This window comes from Osmerus eperlanus, chromosome 16 (assembly GCF_963692335.1).
Source record: "Osmerus eperlanus chromosome 16, fOsmEpe2.1, whole genome shotgun sequence".
Taxonomy (NCBI): Eukaryota; Metazoa; Chordata; class Actinopteri; order Osmeriformes; family Osmeridae; genus Osmerus; species Osmerus eperlanus.
In genome coordinates this window covers 2,158,835-2,186,624 of record NC_085033.1, presented here as the reverse complement: position 1 = coordinate 2,186,624, position 27,790 = coordinate 2,158,835, and the positions used below count along the sequence as shown (strand labels likewise).

At 44.8% G+C, this 27,790-nt stretch overlaps 3 protein-coding genes across 5 annotated transcripts; 1 reads left to right on the top strand and 2 right to left on the bottom strand.

The window, feature by feature from the left end:
* Nucleotides 1-40: 40 nt before the first annotated feature.
* On the bottom strand, nt 41-8,093 carry dusp22b (dual specificity phosphatase 22b). Its single transcript, XM_062481838.1, has 7 exons — nt 7,929-8,093; nt 7,192-7,225; nt 6,905-6,987; nt 6,052-6,101; nt 4,931-5,005; nt 4,360-4,531; nt 41-562 (listed from the first exon to the last, which is right to left on the bottom strand). Exons 1-7 carry the CDS (start codon nt 7,947-7,949, stop codon nt 416-418), a joined length of 582 nt encoding a protein of 193 aa, XP_062337822.1. The 5' UTR covers nt 7,950-8,093; the 3' UTR covers nt 41-415.
* ripk1l (receptor (TNFRSF)-interacting serine-threonine kinase 1, like) lies at nt 6,947-15,681 on the top strand. 3 transcript variants are annotated; one of them, XM_062481833.1, is made up of 11 exons: nt 6,947-7,004; nt 9,635-9,828; nt 10,060-10,222; nt 10,359-10,496; nt 10,895-11,126; nt 11,316-11,465; nt 12,020-12,096; nt 12,272-12,350; nt 13,006-13,506; nt 13,645-13,794; nt 14,157-15,681. In XM_062481833.1, the coding sequence occupies exons 1-11, from the start codon at nt 6,951-6,953 to the stop codon at nt 14,444-14,446; spliced, it is 2,028 nt and encodes a 675-aa protein (XP_062337817.1). In that variant the 5' UTR covers nt 6,947-6,950; the 3' UTR covers nt 14,447-15,681. The 3 variants fall into 3 exon arrangements, with proteins under 3 accessions (XP_062337817.1, XP_062337818.1, XP_062337819.1); XM_062481834.1 differs by lacking the exon at nt 6,947-7,004 and adding an exon at nt 9,190-9,324; XM_062481835.1 differs by lacking the exon at nt 6,947-7,004 and adding an exon at nt 9,334-9,484.
* A 1,181-nt stretch (nt 15,682-16,862) lies between these two features.
* On the bottom strand, nt 16,863-27,574 carry LOC134036760 (opsin-5-like). Its single transcript, XM_062481837.1, has 7 exons — nt 27,462-27,574; nt 27,211-27,334; nt 23,890-23,977; nt 21,904-22,066; nt 21,482-21,609; nt 20,190-20,524; nt 16,863-18,452 (listed from the first exon to the last, which is right to left on the bottom strand). Exons 3-7 carry the CDS (start codon nt 23,975-23,977, stop codon nt 17,790-17,792), a joined length of 1,377 nt encoding a protein of 458 aa, XP_062337821.1. The 5' UTR covers nt 27,211-27,334; nt 27,462-27,574; the 3' UTR covers nt 16,863-17,789.
* Between the last annotated feature and the right edge of the window lie 216 nt (nt 27,575-27,790).

Below are 27,790 nucleotides of genomic sequence, written 5' to 3'. Positions count from 1 at the left end.
GTCATCACATTCTGACAGTGGGTAGTCTTCCAACCGTTACAACTCTTAAATTATTTTATTATGGCACAAATATGTAGCTGACATGTCTTCAAGCTCATTACAACCACATTGTACAAGTTTAGTAAAAAATAAAATAACAACAGACATACTTAACATGGCATACTGTACGTATGCCTATATACATACATTAAGGATAATAGAAGCTGTAACATTAGCTATAAACTTCTAAAAAAAACATTTTTCAAAATCCTGTTACGTCGTGTTTACTTCCTTCATCCAACTCTTTCCAGCAGAGACTTAAAGAGCAACAACAGTCTGTTCCAAAACAGTGCTGACAGAGAGACATGACTCCCCTCTCAGGGCCAGGATGGTATCATCCAGTAGTGCAAGCCTTTTAGACCTTGGGTATGGAGTCTCAGGAACCCTGCAGCCCTGGTGGGGGGGAGGCCTGCACCTCCACATCCACCTTGTTGGGTTTGGGGCTGCTGGCTAAAAGGATGCGGATGTCAACCTCGTCATGGAATGGGTTTTCTTTATACTCCGTCCTCAGCCACTCCCTAAACTGGGGAGGGGGGGGGGGAAGAGAGAGAGAGAGAGAGAGAGAGAGAGAGAGAGAGAGAGAGAGAGAGAGAGATGAATCATGGATGGTAGCACCACCAGCATCGTTTCTCAGGTCCCCCCCACAAGACCCCTGGACCTGAGGACCTACACCTTCACTATAGTGCTGACATTGTGACCATTGTATATTGCACATTGTCAATGCAGCATCATACCAACCAGCAACCAATTTATGTTCCCACAATGGCCCTGGCCCTGCGTGTCAGAGCCGGGACTCGAACTCGGATCTCCCGTGTGAGGGTCCGACTCACATTCCTTGAGCCACTGGAGGATGGTGAACCCAAGAGTAAGACGCACGCAGCACTGGAAATGCTGAATGTTTTAATCAGTTTGAGCAAAAGTCCATAGGTTGGCAAAGAATCGCAAAAAGTAGTACTCCAAAAAAACAATGACTTTGGAAACCGACATAGGCAACCGGCATCAGAAAACCTAAACATCAAGCAAGGTAGCTAAGGCAGAGTCCCTTAAATACACCTAGCACAGGGGTCGGCAACCCGCGGCTCTAGAGCCGCATGCGGCTCTTTAGCGCCGCCCTAGTGGCTCCCTGGAGCTTTTTCAAAAATATGAAAATGGAAAAAGTGGTGTGAACATATTTTTTGTTTTAATTAAAACAGAAATGTTGAAAAAATAATTATACACATTTTTACAGCAAAATGTGTATATAATAAATATTTTATTTCAACATTTCTGTCAACGAAGATTTACGTCATAGCCTGCGACACACGTTTCTTTCAGCTCGGCGTAATGCCAGACAGGTGGCTGTTGCAAACAAACCGGCGGGTGTGTCATGGGCCATGGACCCCAAAGGGAAAAAGAGAAAGATAGCTGAGGAGAACAGAGATTTGTAGCCTACTTATCATTTTGATAGTAATATAGCTAATATAGACCAATTATCACCCTACGTCACACCACTGTCAAGCATGCTCAACTGCGCATGTCGGCTGCAAAGGACGGACTTCTCCCAGGTATACACTTGGATCAGGTCATCATATATCTCTGGCCACTGGATTTCAGAGCTTGACATTAACTTTTTGAGGCACTTGTCCTTTGAACAAATACATTTACGTTTCATTTGTCCATGCACAAAAGTCACTTGACCCCCGATACCTTAAATATCCTGACCGAGTGATAGGGCAAAACTAGCCTGGCTAACGGAGGTCACTTTCTCAGGCAAATGACGAATGAAACAGGCTCGGTTAAAGAAATCCGAGATGTTGGCTATCTTCAGCAGGCTCGTATCTACTAAAGGTAGTCCTCCCTGACGTTTTTACTGTAGAATGGAGTGAACGGGCAAAACTAGGCTGGCTCGGGCAAAACTAGCCTGGCTAACGAAGGTCGCTTTCTCAGGCAAATGATGAATGAAACAGGCTTGGTTAAAGAAATCCGAGATGCTGGCTATCTTCAACAGGCTTGTATCTACAAAAGGCAGTCCTCCCTGACGTTTACAGTGGAGAATGGAGTGAAATACAACATTGTGCACACTGCCAGTGAGCGACCCGAGTCTGACTGAGGCTAACAACGTCAAAACAGTGTAACGGGGACGCAGTCTCACTCAGATTGCCAGTTTTACACAAATCACAAAACTAATCGGACCAGCTGGCTAAAAGCAGAATTCCCATATCTCTTTAAAGCTGCCCTGCTTGACTTTTAAGGTGTATAATTGACTGTAAAACTGTAAAATTATGAACTTTGTGACGTGAAGACATAGCTGCCGCATAAGATGCGGTCTACCGGGCGACATTCTCACTCAAATTTCAAGACTTTTGTAACCCAAATCAAAATTCTGATGTGACAGATCAATGGGGAATCGACTTTTCTCTTAAAGGCTGTCCTTCTCGACCTTTTTGGTCTTTTTAAATCGTACTATTTGTATAATCCGTGTACTTCTCTAACCATTATAAAGGCTATCCTTTCCCGGTTTTCTGCAGCCACATTGCGCGCGCATCCCGAATGTTTACAAACAAATAATTGGTCTATAGACACTTACAGCATGTGTTGCCTTCATTATAAGGCATATATAAGGCTTTTAATTTTTTGCGGCTCCAGACAGATTTGTTTTTTGTTTTTTTTGGTCCAATATGGCTCTTTCAACATTTTGGGTTGCCGACCCCTAGCAGGACGAGGCCCAGGTGGACCTAATAACATAATTACAGCTGAACAAGCCAGGCATGAGGACCTCTAGTGGCCAAAACACAAAAAACAAGCAATACACTGACACTGCGTCTGTCAGGAGCAAGGAGACCCTGTGCCCTTTAGCCAATATATTATACACAGAAACCTGGTGAGGCTAAGTGGCTTTTCTAGCTGGGTTGAGTAATGTTAAATTAAGTCATTTGGCAAGTGGCAATTGGATTTTTATTTTGAACGATACTCTCCAAAAGCCTATCCAAACACTTTTTCGTTTACTATCCAAAGGCTTTTATTTTGATACAGTGCATCATGTTTTGATTTGTTGGGATGTGATTAGATATTTGTGGTACTATAGGGTCAGGGGTACGGTGTTCATTTTAGGACATCCTCAGATCTCAGACTCAAACGAAAAGGCATCAGGTCTCGGACCAAAAGTGGTCAGACTCAGGCGAAACGACATTGGGCTAGCCTAAAAGTCAGTCAGTCTCAGAAAAACATCTTTCATCTTTAGACAAAACAGAATTAGGTCTCGGTAAAAACGGCCACGGACCAAAAGTCGTCAGTCTCAGACAAAACATTGTCAGAAAAAAAGTTGTCAGACAGCATTGTCCAGAAGCAAATATTTGAGAGGCTCAATGGCACAATAACAGGCATACTGAGTAGAGCTGCAATAACAGCTCAGAGATGCTTCAGTCCATAAACTCTGTAGAATTGCTAGGCTTACTCTGTGGCTGTAAAGTTTCGTGCATAACATTAATAACTAATACATAGCATTAATTACACAACGCAATCGCCATTAACGTATATCATGAAGGAAACGATTCAAACGAAAAATATGTTGTGTACTATCACAGACCTTCTGCTAGTTTGTTTAGTGTGTTAGTATATGTTTGACTAGCGAAGTAAGTTAGCGACAAGTGAAGGCATTCATTGAAAATGTTCATAAAAATGTCAATTGTATTACTTCATTGTCTAACACTGAGTGTTTCTAACACTGAGTTTGTATATCCATGACAACCGGAGGACTAAACATGGGTTTACTTTACAAGAGTGAACTAGCTTGCAGAAAAAAAACTATTTCGTATTATATCATAAATAATTTTGCTTGCTGTACCTAACAGAAACAACACCACAGCGGTATTCACTGTAAAAGCTGCTATCTACTTTAGCTAATTCAGAAAGCTAGTCAACAGCTCCCTCATCTCTCTCTGACAACTTTTTTTCTGACAAAGTTTTGTCTGAGGCTGACAGAGGTTTTTCTGAGGCCGTTTGGTTTGATGCCGTTTCGCCTGAGACTGACGACTTTTGGTCCGAGGCCGTTTTTTCAGAGACCTAATGCTGTTTTGTCTGAAGACGACAGAGGTTTTTCTGAGACTGACTGACCTTTAGGCTACTCCAATGCCGTTTCGCCTGAGTCTGACCACTTTTGGTCCTGATGCCTGATCGTTTGAGTCTGACACTTGAGTCTGAGATCTGAGGATGTCCTTAAAACGAACACCGTAGAGTGGTCTGTTAGTTCAGAGTTAGGGAGTAAGATATCTGGTAAACTCAAGTCATGCACACATCTTAGCACTACCATATTAACCCCTTGTGTCCGGTATATCTACTTACCTGGCTTGCCTGGGCGGTCTCAAACTCCTGCAATTGGCGCTGGAAGCCCAGGTTGGGGCCGGCACAAGGGCGAGCCACCTTCACGGCTGCCAGGGCCTCCTGCCAGCCCAGCCCTGTCGCCGTCATGATGTAGGCTACCACCAGGGTGACACTGCGGGACACGCCAGCCAGGCTGCCCACAGAGAGGAAAAGATGGATAGAAAAATCACTAGACATGACCAGAGTACAGAAAGCAAAGGACAAGGGACCTGGGTGTCTGTCTATCAGCGATCATCACGTTGATGAGCATGAATTCATTGAAATCTAGTTTGTCTGTCTTTTGGGAAGTTCAAGAATAACCACCTGCTTTATTAGTACATCTCAAGTTTAGAGCTAAACATGAGTTCACTGGTGTGCACTCAGCAGTGAACCATTGGTTTTATTTTTCGAAACGTAAAAACTATGAAATCTCACTGATTCCAACCCCAAATCCCCATTAAAAAAATTCCTGAGAAATGTCTAAAACTGATAGCCTACATAGCCTACATAAATACTGTATATTGTTTATTTAAATTCCTTGGACGTCACTCACCAGTGGACTAAACAGCCTTCTCCTTTCAGTCGGGACTCATGCATGAACATGATACTCTGTTTGAAGTGCTGAGTCCTGGAGTCAAGTCACATTTACATCCATATATCAAACAAACAATGCTAACCAACGTTCTGTCCAACAAGCTCAAATATTAGTTTTCAAATAATGAACTGACACACAAGGATACATATGGTACACAAAAAAAGTATAATTGGCTAGGGAGAATAGATGAGTCTTAATATCAATAATGGTAGCTGATCGCATGTGGTTCAAGTGACAATCAGGTCTTAAACTTTTAGAAGTTTAGAATAACATGTCAATAACAAGTGTATATCTTGTATCGTTTGCGGAGTTAGTATTCACTCCATCCTCCCCCACAATCACAAGATCAGAAAGGGGTAGGTAAGGCGGCATGAACAACCCCTAAGGGTCATCTATCGTCCTGACAGGATCAGAATAACAAGGTGGCCTGCGTGTGAGCGCGCGCATGTGTTTCCGTCTATCTCTGAGGAGAGAGGACTGGTTTCACGCCGGGGTCTGGTACAAAGAGGCACGGGGCTGGCATGGTGATGAGGGTGACAGGGACATTTGACACGTGAGTGTGTGTGTGGGGGTAAAAATAGTGTCAAAATAGGCGTGCAGCCGCGAGTGCAACCTTGCAGCACAGAGCTGGCTCCTTCCTGCCTGCCTGTCAGGGAGCAGACCCCTGAAGGGGAGAGGGTGTGACTGTGTGTGTGCGCATGCACGTGCATGCTCTTATGAACGTTCGACATCCAGGTGTTGGCGCTACAGTCCATGCATGACATACTACACGACTGTAGTCCCATTAACTCGGATGGATGCATGTCAGCGTCACGCAAGGCCGATCGACAACTTCCTTGCGCAAACCCCAGTGTATTTATTCAGCGCTTTGGTTCCCAGTCAAGCAGTGTGCTTGTGAAAGAACATGGCTTTCCCTTCAGATGGAAACGAAGGCGAGACGCCCACGCAGCAACAAAGAGAATGGATCTACTCCTCACGGTCCTGCTCGGCTCTCTGTTTCCCCCCCCCCCCCCCCCCCCCCAATGTGTGTGAGTGTGTGTGTCTGTGCGTGCGTGTATGTATGTGTTCGGAGTACTTACAGGTTTTGTGAAGGCAGGTCGGCCGCAGAGATACAAAGATAGGTCATTTCCTGCAGGGAGACAGCTTCCTGTTAGCCCCAAGTCTCTCCATCAGCAGCTCTGATCAGATATGCGTTCATCACACGTCATCATACCTCCGTGTAACCGCCGTTACCAGCAACCCTGAGACTCATTATGTAACACGCACACTCCAACAGACAGCATTCTGCTGTGTGATTGCAGTGCTGTTCTGGTGGTTGTGATGACAACAGATGGATTGGCTCTCTGGGGGGGGGGGGGGGGGGGGGGTAGGTGGGAGAGGGGTGTGGGGGGGGAGTGAATAAGGTCAAGCTAGCTGCTGGGAGAAACTGATCTTTCATCAGTTCGTTGATTCACTAACTAGCAGTAAAAGGTCAGGATCTGAGGAGGAACAGCAGCACCTGGATCAGTGCCAAACACACAAGAGCCTGTCAGCTCGAGCAGCGGAGCTCTCCTTCTCTGTCGCCCACTCAACACCCCTCCCCCGCCCACGCAGCGCACATTCCAGTGTCCTATCAAACCCAACATGATCTGTGTATGGCACAATGATAAGCTGCTGCAAAAAAAGGACTGATTTTTGGGGGACTGGCTGGCCTGTCCTGAAGGACCTGGCAGACGAGTCCTCGAAGCCTAACAGGATGTGATGTCAGGAGCACGAGGACTTGGCCTTCGTGTACTGCGTCTGACAGTGGTATGAGGATACGGTTATCTGTTCATGAAACTGGCTTTTCAGCATTTCAAGAATGGAGAGGGGGGTTTTTCTTCGAGGAAACACATTGGGAGGTGCTTATTTGGGAGATTTGGTGAGATGGTTTGTGTGAGGGTGGTGGTTTACCTGGAGGATAGGGGCGGCGCTGTCATGGATGGACAGGATGTGTGTGATGTTGTTCCTTGCCAGCTGTTCTCGGTCCCGAGCGTCTGGAACAAGACACAGGGTAAAGAGGGACATAAGAAATCGATTTGTTGATCATTTCTACATGCTTTATGGGTTTTCTCAGATTGTAATATCAATAAGAGGGATGGTGGATTTAGATTCACATCGAGTCATGGGTTCCTGATAGAATTTGGTGCTGAACCCCCAAGGCTCATATCCAAATACCAGTACTAATTGATAAAACATACCTTTAAAATTTCCCAAGTACAGGTCAGGCAAGACCTGAAAGAGAATGAGCAGAAATGATTGATCAGAGCATTACATGATTTCATACCAAGGCTATCTCTCAAGATTGTATATGCACAAAGATGTACATACCCCTACTTGTAGTTAAAATGCTTACTGAACTACAATAGAAATGTTATTTTAGCCAGCGCATACAGAACATATATCACTCCAATGAAGGGGACACCGAAGCATCCTTGGTGACATGTCTGAGATATATTTAGTTGACACCAGGAACAACAGCTGAAGAAGCTTAGATGACTGAATTATGACATGAGCCATAATAAGAGATAACAATGGAGTAGCCTACTGGATGTTGTTGCCACAGATCTCTGACAGTGACCCTAAAATCCTTAAAAATGTCAGTATGTGTGTGTTTGTGTCGTAAAGGACTGTATCCACATCGAATGATTATTTCTGTTACAGACCTGTCAAGATACTCAACTGTGCTCAACTGTACTTTACCGAGAAAGCTTAAAGGGGATCTTGCACTCACTCAACATAGGCAAACATGCAATTCAACAGATTTGTAATAGGCGTATTCAGTTTTCGACACACATTTTCTATGAGCGCTTTGGTCTGATCTAATTATGATAACGCCAGTCTATATTAGAGCGTACTCGAGTCTAGACCTGAATAACTTTTGGACAGCTGGAAGCGCATGCATATATTACAAACACAAAGTGTAAGAACAACGTACCTTGTTGAGACCATTACCCATTCTATACAAATATCTCAGTAAAACACTGAACGCCGAGGAAAATTGCAATGTATTGCCCGAGGTATGAAGATTACGGCTGCTTTCCCAAAGCTGAGCGATATGAACAGCTCACTACGATTTGCAGTGTGCTGCAAACGCTGTCTGATTCAGGTGTATTCTGGGAATTGTAGTTCTCGTTTTCAACAAGGCGTGTGCTTTTCAAAAGCATGTTAGAAATACTAGAAATACCATGAGGAGCCTATTTCAACTAGGGCTGAGAAAAAGTATGGTCACATGCCAAATTTTCAGGATGCAAGTGGTCTCTGTGAAAAACGTTTTAATTGAATTTATGATTAGGCCTAATTGTCAGCGAATTATGTAGCCTAATTTGTATAGAAAATTTAACACAATTGTAATTTTCAGAATGCAGGCTTTTGTGATTTTCTTTTCCAGACAAAGATAATAATGCTGAGACAGCGTCTTTATGCTACATACTACATCTTAGTCCCAACAACCAAACTTCAGGCTAGGGTGACCGTGACAACAAAGCAGTGGATAGTGATCTTACCGTAATGATCATGAGTCATTTGGAGATGTGGCCTACAACAGAGAAACGGCGAATAATGATGTTAAATACTTTGATGTGGTTTCCGTGTGGGACACAGGGTTGGATCACTTAGATACCTCAGATAGGCTTACGCTGCATGCCACCCACACTCACATGCGTTACAATTCAGGTGGTTTCCCGACATGCTTTCAGAGAAGCTTTTTTATCAATGGATCATATTCTCAATTGTGTGTTTTTCTTTCTTTCTTTTTTCACTGTCGCTATCGTATGATTAGTCTTAATGCCAATAAGTGAAAGTTTTTTTCCCCCACCTCATGGCTGGAAAAACATTTCAAATAGGCTATTGTCTGTATTTATGAGTAACGTTCCCTCTCATATTCTGTTCAGTTTCACTGCACAGTACTCTGAACACAACAAATACAATTTACAAACACATAAGAACCAACCTCTCTCGTGCGCGCCCGCGAGCGCTCACACACACACATCGACACCATCAATGTAAGCCTACATCTGACAATACACTGCCAATAATATATATGTTTTATTAAGCTGTAATTTCATGTGCTCTTGAGGGCCCTCTGGTGGCCTCGGGGGCCCTAAGCAGCCGTTCGATTATGCCTTTGGCCCGTATGGTCTTCATCGATTGAGTGTACTGCTCTGCAATTGACTAGTAGTACTTCAAACTTCGAGTTATCCTGGCTCGCTTGGTCTTCATCGATTGAGTGTAGTGCTCTGCAATTGACTACTTCAAACTTCGAGTTATCCTGGCTCGCTTTAAAAAAAAATTAACTGCAGCGACTATCCCGGAAATAACTCAGCAAGGCAAATGTAAACGTTCAGGTTTTATATTCAACGTATTCAGTTGTTCAGTTATACAGTTTCATATTCAGTTGTTTCACTGTGATCTTAAAAACATATTGTATATTTAATAACAATTAAGGAAGTATACGTATACTATAGCCTACACATTTTCAGAGTGTAGCTTGTGGTCAGTTGTTTTAGTTTTTTGGTTTCCGATCCGAATTTCACTTTCAGATTCAATTCTGCTTTGCGATGGATAGTTTAACATCAGATCATTGTTTCACGTAGTAACTGTGCTTACTTTAATTGCACTTTGTATGTGCAAATCCATTTTCAGATATTTCTATTACACCTATATTATACTGTGTTGGGTATGGCTACTTCCTTGGATTCCATTCGTATGCGATCCGCCGACCTTATTAAAAAAGAGCACCTGGACTACGGCGGCTTCGGACAAGTTCACCTATGCTATCATAAAACTTTGGGCCAGGTGGTACTGAAGACGGTGTACACAGGACCACCGCGCAATGAGTAAGTCCATAGGGGTTTTCCACTATAGGCTACTGCTTAACTGTACGTTCAGGCTAATACAACACGTCGTAAAGCCAACAGTTTCACAGTATACACACAAAAGACTATTGAATATCTTAACTGTTGCTCACATGACCCATTCGGTAGGCTCATGCAGTGGCAGTTTGTGCGCCCCTGTGCTTGTCGGTCAAAATAAAAATCCATTCCAAAATGTCTGGTTACTTCACCTAGAGCAAAATTCAGTAGGAAGTCTTTGCTGGAGGAGGGCAGTCTGATGACCAAACTGAACCACGAGCGTGTGGTCAAGCTGCTTGGAGTGATCCTTGATGATGGGGATTACTCCCTGGTGCTGGAGCTCATCCCCAAGGGGAACTTGCAGGCCATGTTGGACAAGGTGAGACCCACAGATGCACCAAATGAACCATGTGGGGCTGCAGGGGTCTGCATGACGGGACGAGGCACTTCACTACTCAAACCAAGACCAGCTCACATATTTCTTTGACTTCTGTCTCTCCTGTCCCGCCTTCCAGGTTCAAGTTCCCATGTCCATTAAGGGCCGCATCATTCTTGAGATCCTGGAGGGCATGGAATATTTGGCAGGGAACCACGTCATACACAAGGATTTGAAACCTGAGAACATATTGGTGGACAGAGACTTTCACATTAAGGTACAATAAACAAGATGTTTTACTATTACATATTTATTACCGTCGCTTTGACAACCGTCCAAGTGCCTGGTTGAAACAGTCACAAGTATTGCTTACATTCCATTTGCATTTACATGAGAGTGGGTTTGGGTGCGTGTGAGGGATTGTATATACGATATACAATACAGGAAGTCAGTTGGCTGAGCGGTTAGGGAATCAGGCTAGTAATCAGAAGGTTGCCAGTTCGATTCCCGGCCGTGCCAAATGACGTTGTGTCCTTGGGCAAGCCACTTCACCCTACTTGCCTCGGGGAGAATGTCCCTGTACTTACTGTAAGTCGCTCTGGATAAGAGGGTCTGCTAAATGACTCAAATGTAAATGTAAATATACAGCATATCTACATATATGTGTGTTGCCAGATTGCAGATCTGGGCTTGGCCACTTGCCAGACTTGGAGCAGATTGACCAAGGAGGAGTCTCGCAGGCAGAGCCGCACCAAGCCCTCAGCTGGGGTCAGGGCCTCCGGCACCCTGTGCTACATGGCGCCCGAGCACCTGGAGAGCGTCCACACGCAGTCCACCGAGAGGTCTGACGTGTACAGCTTCAGCATTGTCGTCTGGGTCGTTCTCACCAGCCAGGAGCCCTACGAGAGTGAGTGACGGAGGGAATGCACTCGAGAGTCACAATAACAATGGGGGGGTGGAGGCGGGTTTGGTTTGGCAACATCTCTTCTCAATGCATTCCTCTCGGTAAGGGAAAAAACACTGGGGTCTATCTTGGGTTTCACGGCTCAATAGCTGTTCTTTGACGGGTGTGCCTCGTCAATGCCGATGTTCATAGATGCCAGGAGTGAGGACCAAATCTGCCAGTGTGTCCGCCAGGGCGACCGCCCCAACGAGGGTTTAATTCCACCTGACACCCTCCCTGAGATGACAGATCTGATGAGAAGAGGCTGGAGTCAGAATCCACGGGACAGGCCGACGTTTAAAGGTATGCATGCATGTGTGAGTGTGTGGGGGGTCAGATGTTTGAGCGGCTCAGGCTTTTAATCAGAAGGTTGCCGGTTCGATTCCCTGCCGTGCAAAATGACGTTGTGTCCTTGGACAAGGCACTTCACCCTACTTGCCTCGGGGAGAATGTCCCTGTACTGACTCTAAGTCGCTCTGGATAAGAGCATCTGCTAAATGACTAAATGTAAATCTGTGTGTGTGTGTTTCAACGGCTTACAAACCATACTGTGAAGGGAACATGATTTTCAAGGCTACCGAGGCATGTTGTGTTGGGAAGTACTGAAGTAAACTGACTCTTTGTTCCGGCCGGGTGATTGTTGCCGTAAGTCAGATGACTGGCCTAATTTCATTACTCTGTGTCTCGCTCACATACACTTTCTTGTTATCTGTCTTTTACTCTCTCTCTCTCTCTCTCTCTCTCTCTCTCTCTCTCTCTCTCTCTCTCTCTCTCTCTCTCTCTCTCGCTCTCTCTCTCCCTCTCTCTCTCTCTCTCTCTCTCTCCCTCTCTCTCACTTGGACTATCCTTCTTCCCAGAGGGATACACATCCTTCCTACCAGTCTACCGAGAGAAGCTGGAGCCTAATGTAGAAAGAGATGCTTTGGCTCTAAGGGCAAGTTTCATCTGATTTCAGTGTCGGAAACAAGTCGTAAATAGAACCCAGCAGCACCTCCAATGGTCACAATGTGTTTACAATCCAAGAGTGTAGACAATAATGGACTGCAGTTATTTCACGTGTAAAATATGTATTCAGGCTACATTTCGACTGTCATGTGACTTCCATGTAGGAGTCGTACGAAGGCCCAGAGGTTCTCCTGGAGATGATGAAGTCCTTCTCTTTGCCTCCAGACAGTATGATGGCAGCAGGTGAGGGCTAGGCAGCTCTGTTCCTCTACGCTACAACACCCTCCTTCTCACTAGGAAGGCATGGTATATCAGTGACCATATCAATATCTGACCTTATTAGCCTAAAACACGTACTGCATCAATCCCATGTGGAGTGTAAGGCTGGCGTAATTGTTTTCTTTTTGAAAGGCCGATATACTGTATGTATAGAGCAAACTCTCTTTGTTTCAAAATGATAGTATTTTTTCTCATTTGAAAGCCAATATAATTGATGTGGCTCGAATACAGCCTAAAAAACAGCCTCATTTTGCACTCCAATTCCAAATTAAAGCAAGTTTCTTTTCTGTATTTTTCAAAATTAATAATTATTTAGTTTACAGTATATTATACGTGTAGTAGCTCAATGAACATTATAACTTTGTTTCAATTTGTGTCTTAGAATCCTTTACCCCCCTCCCACACACACACACACACACCTAAAAATACATATCAGGATTGGTGTTACTTGCAAGTAAATATCAGTTTAAAATATTAAATGTTTTTCTTGTAAGGTTGTTCACATTGAACATTTTTATTACTCACTCACCTCTTCAGCTGACTTCAGTAGGTTGAATGGAGCAACATGCAATGCCGTACAGTACATGCTGATCTCCTCCCATGTGTTGTGTTTGTGTAGACCTGCCGGCCTGCTTGATGAGCTCAGACGTCAGGTTCCCAGTGGAGGCCAGCATCGAGGACCTCAAACAGTTCTCCCTCCAGACTGACGCCAGGGCCCCCAGCCAACCCAGCCCTCCCTTCACCCCTGGCCAGGTGGGAGAATGGCCCCAGAAGAGGGGCAACTGGGGAACAGACCAGCCAGACTCCAGCCCCCTGTCTCCCCCCGGCTATGCCCCAGCTACCCCCCCTCAGAGGCTGATGTCCCATGAGCACCCAGATAGGGGCTGGCATTCTCCAGGCTCCACTGTCCATTCATGGAGCAAAGCCGAGCCTGTCCAGCCCAACAGCCAGGAGGAGCCATACCCTCGCCCTGCCTTTCCCTCCTCCAGACTCTACAGCACTCAACTGTCCAATCACAGCCCAGAGCCACACTTCAGCAACCCCTGCCAGCATGTCTCACAGCATTCCTGGCCCCTTGAGAACCAGAACTCCGGCAAGAGTGCACCCTTACTAGATTCAGGTATGGATGAAGGAAGGGCCCGGTTGCCGTGACCACAATGACACTCCACAGGCTCATCAGCCAATAGTAAGGCCATCTGCATGACTAAGACTGTGTTGTGCACATGTGTGTGTGTGTGTGTGTGTGTGTGTGTTTTAGGAAGCATCGTCATCAGAAATGCCAGTTGTATCCAGATTGGCGACCACAACAGTCTAAAGACCCACAGTCCAGACTCTCACCGGAGTCCAGCAAGCTTACTGTCCAACGGCAGTACCACCTTGTTTCTCAAAGAAGCCATTCAGAAGTACGGTAAGTCTACTGCCACACTTCCTCCAAATAAACCCATAAAGGAACTTTGGACCGGAATATCATAACTAGTCATATCTGATGGACGCTTATAAAGAGGATGAATAATACCATGGGTCAGAGTACTGTTTCCCGACGGCCTTGTTCACATTATCATAGAACAAAAATAGTCAAAAGTTTGGCCACCCTTCTTTGACATGCCGTCTAAAATGCACAGTTATCTCAGCCCTGTCTTCAGTGAAAAGTAGATGGTGAGTGGGCCCCAACAGGGTCCACACAGTAGATGGTGAGTGGGCCCCAGCAGGGTCCACACATCAGTCCGTGTAGAACTAGGGTGACTGACAGGGCTTGATCCGTCCCCTCAGAGGACCAAGCAGTGACAGAGAAGCACCTGGACCTGCTGAGGGACAACATTGGGGCCAAGTGGAAGCAGTGCGCCCGGCGCCTGGGCCTGAGCGATGTGGAGCTGGAGGAAATTGACCACAACTACGACCGCGACGGCCTGTCGGAGAAGGTGTACCAGATGCTGGGGCGTTGGTCGATGAAGGAGGGCAGCGTGGGCTGCACGCTGGGACGCCTCTGCAAGGCCCTGGACAACATCGTCAAGGTTGATCTGCTGCAGAAGCTGGTGGACGTGTGCAACAGCGACCCCTAGACAGGAGAGGGACGCTAGTCCAGGCCAGCGGATAGCCCAGGTTAGGGACTAGCCAGGGACTGAGAACTCACTCTGTGATCTTTTGACTGCCTTCTCGTTGTAGTGTTTTGCTCTTTGACAATGTTGGAAAAAATATAGTATACAACTATATATGTGGCTCCAGCAGGTAATGAAATTATCAAAACCATAAAATGATCTTATTTGTCCATCAGAATCAGAATCAGGTTTATTCGCCATGTATGTTATACAAACACGGAATTTACTGTGGCAGGGAGGTTTCAAATGGTCATGTCTGACCATTTGACATTACAGTGAGCCTAACAGGGAAAGGTGCTGAAAACAGGGCTTTATCAAAATAATAATTTCCCTCTCTGACAGGTATTCGTATTGTGCTTCTATGTTATCTTTGGACAGGAAATAGCCCAGAGACTATGTTATACATGGAACAGACTGGAGTTGTGCTTATTGTGCAAACAATGACAATAATGTTTGATTATCTTTTGAGAATTCCAAATCTTGTTGTTGTTTGACCGTGCGAAAGTAAAGTGGATTCTACAATCTCCATGTTATCCTGTTACAGGTGGCATCAATGGTGTTTCATAGAATTGGCACAAATGCTGTATATCCGGCTTAGTGTAAAACAAACAAGGGGGAACAATATATTGTTGCTATGTCCTTAATTCTCCTTTGGGGGGCAGCAAATGTCTATCTTTTGTTGTCATGTTCATTCTATTATCAGAATTTTTCAATTGGACTTAGTTTCATCAAAGTGCTCCAGATATTTTTCCCTGTAGCTTCAAAATTTAAATTGTTTCTTCCATGCATGATATTTGTTCCAGTGTATAGACCAAATGAAACACGAATGTGTAAGAATTTAGAAGCAATTGCCTGTTTGACAGATAAAGTATCCTATTAATGGGCCTCTGTCATTGAAACCACTGTCTCGAGGCCAAACAGAATTAATTGTCACAGTGTGGAAGTGATGAATCCTAACACTTAGACACACGCACCAGTATCTCATTGCCTCAGTGGCTTCCTATGCATACTATAACAATGTTATGAATTTGACATTATTGGATGTTTATTTGTATGTTCCTTGTGTGTGTGTGTGTGTGTGTGTGTGTGTGTGTGTGTGTGTGTGTGTGTGTGTGTGTGTGTGTGAGCAGTATGTAAAATGAGAGAAGGGCCCAGGAGCTTTTTACCGCAGGCATTTTTTAATAAAGTTGTCAATTTCAGATCAATAAGTTGCTGTGTAGCTTTAGTTATACATTTTCTATGACTTTTATGTCGCCAACTAGTAACACTTTAGTAGTTGGAGTAACAGGACAGACAATTGTGCTTGAATAGTTTTGAAATGTCGAGTGAATCGGTTAGAACTGAAAATAACTGCATTTTTTTATCAGGGGGGGGGGGGTATTCTTTTTCTTTAGGATTTCAGTCTTTTTCCCCTTTAAATGTGAGCATAGAGTGGAAACATCCCTGAGTTGAATCTTTGATGCAAGTCCCTGCATCAGCAACATCTCTACGGTGTCCACCCCAAAACATTTACACTGTTCTTCATATCTATCTAAATCCATAACGGGCGTTGAAAAAGATTATTTTAATTGCATGTTGTAAAGATTCAGGAAATATCAGAGAGATACCAGGCATACATTTTTAAAGACACTGATTCCTGTTTCATGTTAGCATTAGCATCATCTTAAAACCAACATCGGTATCAGAACCTAGTCCTCGTGGCTTTATTAATCCGGTTTCAAAACACAGGAAAATGAATCACGGCAGGGTGGGAATAATTTATGATCAGATAGGGAATGCCAATGTGGATGAAAGTGTTTCATTCCAACAATTAGCATTTCCTATCAGATTTTCAGAACGTGTTCATGTCAGTGCCCAATATATTCAGTGTGATTAGGAAGCTTTGTTTGCTTCACTAACACAAACGATCCATTTCACATCATTAAGTACCCAAACAGAAAGCCTGTAATTACATGAATTATTGAAACAACAGATTTCAATACAAATATCCGGTGTGGCAGCAAAACTACAAGATCAGTTAAGATCATCTATGGAGACAGAATGACTCGCTTTCAGAGACCGGCCTGATACACAAGTTAAGATGTGTTTAAAGTGACAAGGAACAACCCATGCCAATGATGATCATTGATATATGCCATGCATATTTTACAGTGTTTCATTTACAGAACAGTTCACAAGTCAATAATACCAGACAACAGAAATCAATTTCCTCCACCTCTTAGATCTCAACTATCTACAGTACAGCTGCTACAGTTAGAATTTGGTATTTACCCCGATCTCTCTGTGTTGCCCATTTATACAGTCTACTTATTGTTGTGTTTTATAGCTCTGGAGAAAATTGGAAAAAAGCATTCAGTATCTACATTTTTTTGACGAGTACTTTGGTAATAACTCTGTCTGTTTTTACTCCAACGTCTTGATCTTGAACCAACTCATTATTCCATAATGTTGTAACGCCAGAGACTTCTGCAGCTGGTCATTGGCTGTTGCGCTCGGCATCCCCAGAATATTAGGACAATCAGCTGCACCTGTGTCTCATTTAGGGTTTTAGTATTTAAATGTCTGTTTGTGTTTTGTCCGGTGCAAAGTTTTGATCTTGTTTCTAGTTCAGTCCGAGCCTTGTTAAAATCTGTGTTCTGTTCTTGACCTTGGCTAGTTTTCATATTCTCCGTTTTGGATCACCTGTATTGCCCTGTCTACCCGTGTACCGATCATTTCCTGTCTGACCATTCTAATTAAATCTGCGCTCTGCGCTTGGACCCAACCCTGTCTGGTATTCCGTACAAATGTGCACAACCTTGTATTTCTATCCTGTAGCATTAAACCATCCCCTTTATAGTATATACTATTTAGTGTCTATATACTGTCTATATACTAGCCTGTACCTTTTCACCAACAACTTTTAAACAATGATTGAATTGGGATTACAGTGCTTCAAGGGAGTTGCTGTTCAACTGTCATCTTCAACAATTGATATTGCTATAGCGATTGGCCCAGAGTTGTCCCATGTGACCTGACGAGGAGTTACGTATGTGTCACAGCCTGACTCCCCACCCTGTCAAAAGAAGGCTGAGAATGTCTGTGTGTTTGTGTCTGCATGGTTCCACACTGGCTCTAGACCCTGGGATTCCCTGAGGTGAAGCTCAGGTTTTACTAAGTCATTTCCAGTAATGAGTCACTGGTTGTATACATTATAAATAAATACATATCTGGAATGAATATAATAAATATTACACTGTGAAAAATATTTTCAAAATGCTTTCAGTGATGTCAAAAATAGAAATAAAAAAGCGAATGTATAACATTACTAAGGCCAAGCTATCTTGGCATGTCCCGGCACCATCTCCAAATTGATCTGGAGTTTGTCGATCTCAGAAGTCCTTTTGCCACGCATAGTGGCGCACAGCGACTTCTTGTGACAGTCTCGCTGCAGTGGTTTCTTCCCGGCCTGCCTTGGAGGCCGGGGGCTGTCCAGGGCCGTCTGGTCCTGGAGGGGGATGACGTTCCCCGGCGGGCTGGCGCCGCAGCACACCCTGGGGTAGTGCCTGAAGCACTCGAAAGCGTCGGCGCACTTGTTGCAGGGCCTGCAGCAGCCTTTCGAGCCAGCCAGGGCAGCGTGGGCGGAGGAGTCGGCGGAGCAAGACTGGCCCGTGCGAAGGCCCAGTGTCCGGAGGCTGAGGCGCGCCACAGGCTTGGAGGGGCACACCCTCTCGGGCCCCTGGGAGCAAAAGCAGCGCTGCATGCAGGCCCGCCGGAGACTCCCCAGGTCCCTGCACATCACCCGGCGGAAGTGGGGTCTGAGCAAGAGGTAGATGATGGGGTTGTAGATGGTGGAGGACTTGGCAAACATGGCGGGGATGGCGAACGCCAGGGGCGGGATGTTCTCGATGTGGCCAAACGCTGCCCACATGGACACGACGGCGTAGGGGCTCCACGCGGCAAAGAAGCCGATGCACACGGCCACGCTGAGCTGGGGGGGGGGGGGGGGGGCACCAGGAGGAGAGGGAAGAAATGTTGTTACAGTACCCATCAGTAATCACTGACAACCAGATCTGCCTCAGTGTTCTAACTGCTTTCAACTGCTCAACTGCACTTAAACTCTCAACGTGAGCCAAGCCCAACCATAACGGGCTATTTTAAATGATTGAAAGAAAACATTGAGGTACTTTTAGTATTGAGTGAGGTGAGGCCATACCACAGGGGCTTTTGCCTGTCAATTGATCCAACAGTGAGAAAAAGGTATGTTGCAGGCAAAGCATCTTCAAATGGATTGGAAGGGGGGGGGGGGGGGGATCCTGAAAGCCATGTAGAAGGGACGATGACCGCCAAGCAGTTCTGGCTCCTGGCTCCTCATCCATCACAATGTATTCTGGAGACGAGAGCCAATTCCTGCTAATGAGAAGCTCCATCACTGGGAGGAGATCTATTGAGGTCATTGCCAATCTCTCAGAGAGAGAGAGTGTGAAAGAGAGAAGCTCTGCCCAGATCTCCTGTCTCTAAGGGAGACTTTGATATTCCTGCCTCCCCCTCTCATTTGGATAGCCATTAGATTATCCTCTAGCACCATCTTCATTCACTCACTTTGTTTTCAGAGAAATTCATTTATTCTGACCCCTGAGCTCCTCCTCAAGACTTATGCGGTGGGGAAGGAGTTAGAACCGTTCGGGATGAGTGCCAATAATAATCCCAGTGGTCACGGCCCAGGGGGAGGTGTGCTCCTGTTTGATGGGAGGTGTGTTGGCCCAGGAGAGCAGATGTCTACGAGCACACATGGTGATGAGGATGAGCATACTGGACGGGCCAGGAGACACAGAGGAACGACAGAGGGAGAGATGTGGATTCATTCTACTGACACAGGTGACATACTTCATTGTAGTAATCCCCGTGGCTGTCTATGAGAGGTTTGGAAACTGGGTTTTGAATTCAGAGAAATGCAATTAGTCTGAGATGTTTGTGTGTGTGTGGTGGTGGTGGTGTGTGTGTGTGGGGGGGGGGGGGGTTTACACACCATTATGAAGACCAAAAGAAGGACAGGCAAAAGACAGTGAAATAACAAGAGAGAGAGTGGTAGATTTACTAATGACATGAAAACAAGTAACATACTTTGTCATGATTAAAGCTGGCCCAGTAGCACTTCATGAGGCATTTTGAAACAGGGATTTGAATTCAGAATAAAATCTATAGGTTTTGGATATTGGTTGTGGTAACAAAACAAATACAGCACTGTATGAAAGAGTGGGTGAGGGAAAGAGAGAACGGGAGAGCAAGAGAGGGGATACGTTTGGTTTGCTCTGATCTCACACAGGCTATAAGCCCACAAGGTCATTGCAATCGATCTCAGGACTCCAGACATTTTGTCGCTCCTAAATGTAAACAGAAAATGGCACGGCACAGGGCTTTCTCTCACGATCTCCTCTCCTCTGGAACAAACTTCCTGTTTTGGGAACAAACGTCCTGTTTTGTCATTGGGAATGACATGGTGAGAGTGTTTAAATCTGTACTCAAATCTATATCTCATCTGTCAGTGTTATGGTTGGGGTTAAGTGGTGGTTCTCCACAGTCTCTAACCCCATATTCTTTCATCTTTCCCTCCTCCCTTCCCTCCTCAATGAGTATACACATGATGTGCTTCAGATTGCATTTGCAATGTGCCTAAAAACATGAGAAGGAGTTACATTCCCTCTCGGCCTGACCCGTACCGTCTTACCTTCACAATGATGGTCTGGAGGTTGCTCACGTGCGTTCGCCTGGATACATGCTGCTCTAAGGCCTTCTGGGATGCTCGCACTGTGACCAGGATGCCAGTGTAGGACGCCACAATGACACAGCAGGGCAGAATGTAGCAGAAGACAAAGAGCGCCAGCGTGTAGGAGCGAGCCATGTACTGCCGGTTGGACACATGCCAGTCGATGCAGCAGGCGGTACCGTAGGGCTCGGGTCCGTACGCGCCCCAGCGGGCCAGAGGGGAGCAGGCGAAGAACAGGGCATAGACCCAGGCACAGGCTACCAGCAGGCGGCCGTGAACTGGGTTAAACCGGTTACCTTGACAGATCACAAACGATTACATGTCAGGTTTAAAGAGTTGATCGTGATGGACACATTGTTGTGAATACATCAAATATGTGTGACACGTGCCATTGCTTTTTAGAGAACTGCCGATGAGATTTATTAATGAACATGTTGACCATTCACGCTGCTCATTCTATTCTTATTTTTATATATATTTTATTTTATATTTAAATTGTTGTATTCTTAGATTGTTTAGTTCTTAGAAATAGTTGAACTTTTGTACTCTTACTTAATTTAAGATCTGTATATGTTTAGTGTTTTGCACCTCCCTGCCACAGTAAATTCCGTGTTTGTATAACATACATGGCGAATAAACCGTATTCTGATTCTGATTCTGAACATTAATTTATTTATGAACCTGCTAGGGACTGCAGATGCTAATTAGCCTGTATGGCTGTATCTGGCACATGTACATGGTGGACCCAAGTGCTCATTAATTCATGTGTATTGTACCTTCCCAAATAACAAATAAACGTAAACATAAGGGAATTGCATTAGAGCACCTCTGAAAGAAGAAATGCTTTGGAATTACTCCTTCCTCGAGAGAAACGTGACAATCACTGAGAGATATGTGTTCGCTGGTAAAGGTATTCACTGAAAATGTATGTATTGTGTATACTACGATTCACACTGTATGCCTACCTATTCTGTGCTACAGGCGGATCTCCATTTTTGGAGAGATCGCTGCTGAATATAACATTTTACTGCACTGCTAAAACCAACATCACAAGTGGCCCTAATAGAGCAGGGACAAGTAAGCTTGTCAGTCATCAAAGCGCATCTGCTGTTTGTTAAGTCACAGGGGGATTATCTTGTCCTTTTGATTTGCCTCCATCAATAAATCAACAATCAACCACTTAAGAGGGTCTACTTTAGAATCCTGTGTCATTTCCACAGACAAGACTGGGCCAAAGCTCTTTGAAGACTTACCGTAGTGGGGACAGCATACTTTCACAAAACACACCATGCTCAGCAAAGTGAGAGTGGTCAGACTGCAGATCCCAAACAGCACGCCGCAGAAAGCGTAGATCAAACACACTGTCTTCCCAAACAGCCATCTGAGAGGAGGCGGGAGAGAGAGAAAACCTGACTGAAAATTAGGCAAAAAAGACAGGAAGTAAGTCTGTAAGAGAAAGTCAGCCACATGGAACTGCTGCAAACACATCTCTGACATACATCCAATCATCTAGTTAATTAAACCGTGATAAGAAGGGAGTTGAAGTCTAGTCCACGCCCCCACCTCTGCTGATCACGGCGAAGCAATGAAAACGTTTCATATCAAGGCCTTCGCAACGCTATCAATCTCCCGTGCCCCTGATCTACAGAGATTAAGGTCCAATCGCGTGAGGTACCTGTGGTAGAAGCTGGAGGTGATAGCCATGGGGTAGAGGGACAGGGTAAGGCCCATATCGCTGACGGCCAGGTTAACGATGAAAAACTCTGCAGGCTTCAGCAGGTGTTTCTTCTTGTAGGAGACGTAGAGCAGCATGCTGTTGCCGAGCAGAGAACAGATTCCTGCAAGGAGACATGCACAGGCCCTGTTAACACAGGTTCTCATGGGAGGTCTTTCTGGCTGGTTTGAATACAAAACCAACTTGGAACATTACCCCATAAACCACCGGTAACATAAAGATCCACTCAAGAAAATGTTTTTTTTTGTGAATCTAAGCGCGTCAGGAAAGTTCCAAAAATTTGTAACTCGTGTTCTCCGATTTGTAACTCGTGTTCTCCGATTTGTAACTCGTGTTTGTCAGGTTGCAAACAAATGTAATGGGATCATTTATTTGTGAATCGCGTTACATTTGTGAATCACGAAATACATTTGTGAATCGCATTACATTTATTTGTGAATCATGAAATACATTTGTGAATCGTGATATGTTTGTTTGTGAATTATGAAACTAATCTAACTCCATACTTTAGTGTTACTTGTTTCTATTTGACTGTGATAGGCAGTTAAGTGTTTAAGAAAAAAATCCCAATGCATCACAACCTTGAAATGTATAGTTTTTTTTGCAGTTTAGTAAACTCATTTTTATAAAAAAAAAATATATATAAAAAATGATTTATTTTTACAACAAAAAAAAATATATACATTTGTGAATCAATATGAATCTCTAGAAGACTGAATCATGATTCGAATCGAATCAATTTTTTCCCCCACCCCCACTGGTTGCATTTCTTTTCCGGTTTTCTATCGCCATATAAATCAATCCATGGTTGACGTTCCGGTCTTTTTTCAATAGTCTTGGTGAGGTAACAGGGATTCAGTATCAATGTTCTTTAACTTTGAGGTCCACTTCACAGCACATTTCCTCTAACTGCAGATGCAACTGCACGAAGGTAAGGGAGTCATGAACACATTGACCGGCGACTGTAGAAAAACTAGGATCCACATGTGATGGTATTTCCTTTGATCTGGTGAGCTGGGCAATATCACAGTATCCACGCTTACTTTGACACAGTAGATCAGAAAACCATTTCTAAAGGCTTAGCGGTGCACATCTGTCCACAGACACAATGGTCACAGTAGCCAAACCAACCTTGCCTACTCCACTGTCAGATAACCTATGAAGACATTTTGTGGAATACGCATTCAAGGAAGGAAGAAACTTAATTTGTCATCTATGGGAAAGCTTGGGGACTCTCGTGAACTGCTAAAATCCACGCTAAATGCTTTTTATCCCCCTTTGTATCTTGCGGCACACGTACTCTTTCACGTACGACTCGCTGCATTCGAGCGTTATCGTACTGTTGCACCTGGGGGAAAAGAAGTGTGGCAGTTTTTTCCTGCTTCCTTCATCAGAATGTGGTGCTGGCCTGTGTTACATATCAACATGCTTTAGTTCAAAGGCTTGGATGGAGAGCTAATCTAGTCAGGATTTGGTCAGGATTGGGTCCCTGACGCAGAACTCATGGACAGGAGCCCCACAGTGTCTTCTACTAGTGCTCACACAGATGAGACACGCACACGTACCCAGGCTAAGAATGTGTTTGTGTGTGTACGTGTGTGAGGTTGCATGTGTTTCTATCGAAAGTATTTCACAAAGAGGTGTTTTGCACCTGCGGTGGGCGTGCTTGTTCTGCTTTGATGTTCCCCCAAAGGCATACACAGAAATGTCAAACCCACACACACATTAGCAATTCTCAACGTGTCCTGTCTGGCATCATGCTGTTTGTGGATATGGTTAAGCTGAAGCAGGAAAGGTTTAGGTGAGGGACAGGAAATCCATACCATACCGACATCACTGCCACGGGTTCCCATGTGCATATCCCACGGTCATCTCCCTGGCTGTGGCTGTTTGTGTGTGGTGTTGATCTCTGAAGAGCTCACTTACCAAACACAGCGTACACTACGGCCACGGTTAGATCTGCCGCAGCTGGGATGTTGGAGCGGAACGCAATGTCATCAACGGTCACACCCATCTGAAACCAAGGAAAAATTATTACAAGTTCCAAATGACTCCTTTTTTCATATTGAATTCAATGGATGTGTCCAACCCCTTTCTATGACACCCTGTTTTAAGTATTTCTCTCTTTCCCCCTCTTTCTTGTCTTGTTTCTCTTTCCGTCTCTCTCTCTCTCTCTTGCTCCATTTTACTTATGTGTTACATGTCAGCAAGCCAGAGATGCACTACAATCCTATACGTCCCCAACTCAATAAATACCGTAACAAAAAGGATTTCAAGTTGTATTGTCAACATGAAAATGAAAATGAGGCAGAGCTTGTAAGTGGCCCGTGGGCATGGCGGGAGGTAGGAGATCAGAATCAGAATTCGGTTTATTTGCCATGTATGTTATACAAACACGGAATTTACTGTGGCAGGGAGGTGCAAACACTAAACATATACAAATCTTAAATTAAGTAAAGGTACAGGAGTTTAACTATTCCTAAGAACTAAACAATCTAAGAATAAAACAATTTAAATATAAAATAAAATATATATAAAAATAAGAATGAGCAGCATGAGTGGTCAACATAGATGAATGCATGGTTGAGTCTCTGGGGGCTGGAGGGATGGTTGTGAGGGATGGATGTGAGGGATGGATGTGAGGGATGGATGTGAGGGATGGTTGTGAGGGATGGATGTGAGGGATGGTTGTGAGGGATGGTTGTGAGGGATGGATGTGAGGGATGGTTGTGAGGGATGGTTGTGAGGGATGGTTGTGAGGGATGGATGTGAGGGATGGATGTGAGGGATGGTTGTGAGGGATGGATGTGAGGGATGGTTGTGAGGGATGGTTGTGAGGGATGGATGTGAGGGATGGTTGTGAGGGATGGTTGTGAGGGATGGTTGTGAGGGATGGATGTGAGGGATGGATGTGAGGGATGGTTGTGAGGGATGGATGTGAGGGATGGTTGTGAGGGATGGATGTGAGGGATGGTTGTGAGGGATGGTTGTGAGGGATGGTTGTGAGGGATGGATGTGAGGGATGGTTGTGAGGGATGGTTGTGAGGGATGGATGTGAGGGATGGTTGTGAGGGATGGTTGTGAGGGATGGTTGTGAGGGATGGATGTGAGGGATGGATGTGAGGGATGGTTGTGAGGGATGGATGTGAGGGATGGTTGTGAGGGATGGATGTGAGGGATGGTTGTGAGGGATGGTTGTGAGGGATGGTTGTGAGGGATGGTTGTGAGGGATGGATGTGAGGGATGGTTGTGAGGGATGGATGTGAGGGATGGTTGTGAGGGATGGTTGTGAGGGATGGATGTGAGGGATGGTTGTGAGGGATGGTTGTGAGGGATGGATGTGAGGGATGGATGTGAGGGATGGTTGTGAGGGATGGATGTGAGGGATGGTTGTGAGGGATGGATGTGAGGGATGGTTGTGAGGGATGGTTGTGAGGGATGGTTGTGAGGGATGGTTGTGAGGGATGGATGTGAGGGATGGTTGTGAGGGATGGATGTGAGGGATGGTTGTGAGGGATGGTTGTGAGGGATGGATGTGAGGGATGGTTGTGAGGGATGGTTGTGAGGGATGGATGTGAGGGATGGTTGTGAGGGATGGATGTGAGGGATGGTTGTGAGGGCTGGTTGTGAGGGATGGATGTGAGGGATGGATGTGAGGGATGGATGTGAGGGATGGTTGTGAGGGATGGATGTGAGGGATGGTTGTGAGGGATGGATGTGAGGGATGGTTGTGAGGGATGGTTGTGAGGGATGGATGTGAGGGATGGTTGTGAGGGATGGTTGTGAGGGATGGATGTGAGGGATGGTTGTGAGGGATGGATGTGAGGGATGGTTGTGAGGGCTGGTTGTGAGGGATGGATGTGAGGGATGGATGTGAGCAGTGTAAAGGCATTTACACGGTCTTTCCTACAGGCTACATAGGCAGCCGCCTGGGGCGGCATGGAGAGGGGGGCGACATCCATTAATGAACCCTCCCGCACAACCAGCAGAGGGCGCCACGTCATATCTCCGTGTTGCGTTTGGGGGAGGCCCGGGGGGGGGGGGGGGATGTGCTAGGACCGGTACTGTGAGCACGGATATAGTGGTGGCTAAACGCACGTAAACGCCGTTTACGGAATGGATTAATTAGCCATGGATATCAGGCGATTTTTGAAGAGACCATCAAGTGCTCCCACTCCCATAAATGCCCGCAAAAGGCCTCAAGTACAGTTTCGGTTGCTTTGAAGCTTCAGCTTATAACTTTCTACAAAATTTTCACTATTTTCAGCTTTTTTAGCATGGTCAGCTATCCCCATTCAGGTTTTCAGCATTCTCACTGCTGTTTCGCAGGAACAGCCTTTTCTAGTTATTATTATTTTTATTTCTTTTTGCCCCCCTAAAACTCAGTCAATATTTGGCCTACATAGACAACGTAGGTGTCAAAAGTTTCGTCTTGGTAGCGATTGAGTTGCTTCTATTGGAATTTACGTTCCGTTGCATGGTTTAGGCTGAAGTTAAGTTTTTGTGGCGAAAAGTGAAGCTAACGGTGGCTAATTTGCTAGCCACAGTCACTGACGTTACTAACGTCACTACGTCACTAACGACACGAAAACACGCGTGACTACCTTTGGCAGAACATTCGTACCAGTGAGCTTTTTATAAATGAGCGATTTTCCACTAAATGAATGTCAAGCTTATTTACGTTTTGGGGGCATATTTTCAGTTAGCAGATGGTACTGTTTGAATCGCGATTCCATCTTTTACTGCCGGGTAACGCCGTAGAATAATCTTCAAAGGGGGTTCTTTATTAATGAATGAATGCAATGAGTAGGCTAAATGCCTGAAAATATCACGAGAAGGGAAAACTTAAAAGGACGTTTAAATCATAGAGATTAGGTCAATTTTTACACCGCTCTGCCAAATTTATTCGTTTTGATTCAGCTATGAGGCTGCCTCTTGCAGGGGAAATGAGAAGACATCTATTTCATTCTACACTTCACTCGTATTTTGAGTTGTAAATGAGCAGCAACAAATATATGCTTTTAAATCTATGTAATCTTTATAAATAATAAGTATGCATTTTTATATAAAATATACAGAAATACGGACCCCTGTGCAACCGATGCAAGCAAGCACACCCTTTCCCCAGAAATTGTACCCTCTCTAGTTTTGATTGAAATATCAATGATTTAATGTCATTAAATCGAATCGAGTGAAGGCTGGTAACCTAATTAACATATTGAAACCATTTAGAATAACCTCACTTACCTTGTCAGTATGCTTTCGTGGATCCAGATGTTCTAGTGCTGGGTGAATGCTTTTAAAAGTCCAAGGAAGTTGCCTGAGCGTTTGATTAAACTTTGATGATGACTCATCGATAATCGTGGTTTAGCTGCAGAGAAATAAGAAGTTGCAAGAAACAAGAAAGACACGCAGCCAACTGTCAATCGCATCCTATTTAAGTATGAGTACACAGCTACACGCCCATATGGTCAGGTATCTTTCTACGTGACATGCACCTCCTCTGATGTTTGAAATTATTCAACAGTCATGTCCAGCCAAACGTCTCTTTCTTCAGACGCCTGCACGAGTTAAACTATCAAATTCTCCCCCATTGAAAATGCTGTTCGCTCTCGCTCTTGCTCTCTCTCTCTCTCTCTCTCTCTCTCTCTCTCTCTCTCTCTCTGTCTCTGTCTCTGTCTCTCGCTCTCAAATTTGCGCGCACACACACACATTTAGCCTAACATTGAGATCAACGCTGCATTGTCTAAATAGCCCTGTTTGATCATCGTCTCTTTTTCTACTGCTTTGTAGCCTACTACGAACTATCCATATTAAACAGTTATTA

Coding starts and splice junctions, on each gene's coding strand:
- ripk1l (XM_062481833.1), top strand. CDS start 6,951: ATGTTGTTCCTTGCCAGCTGTTCTCGGTCCCGAGCGTCTGGAACAAGA. Junction 13,507..13,644: donor TGCACCCTTACTAGATTCAG/GTATGGATGAAG, acceptor TGTGTGTTTTAG/GAAGCATCGTCATCAGAAAT. Junction 13,795..14,156: donor AGAAGCCATTCAGAAGTACG/GTAAGTCTACTG, acceptor CCGTCCCCTCAG/AGGACCAAGCAGTGACAGAG.
- dusp22b (XM_062481838.1), bottom strand. CDS start 7,949: ATGGGTAATGGTCTCAACAAG. Junction 6,102..6,904: donor GCGCCGCCCCTATCCTCCAG/GTAAACCACCAC, acceptor GTCTCCCTGCAG/GAAATGACCTATCTTTGTAT. Junction 4,532..4,930: donor GAAGGCTGTTTAGTCCACTG/GTGAGTGACGTC, acceptor CTCTGTGGGCAG/CCTGGCTGGCGTGTCCCGCA.
- LOC134036760 (XM_062481837.1), bottom strand. CDS start 23,977: ATGGGTGTGACCGTTGATGACATTGCGTTCCGCTCCAACATCCCAGCT. Junction 20,525..21,481: donor AGTATGCTGTCCCCACTACG/GTAAGTCTTCAA, acceptor TGATCTGTCAAG/GTAACCGGTTTAACCCAGTT. Junction 18,453..20,189: donor TCCAGACCATCATTGTGAAG/GTAAGACGGTAC, acceptor CCCCCCCCCCAG/CTCAGCGTGGCCGTGTGCAT.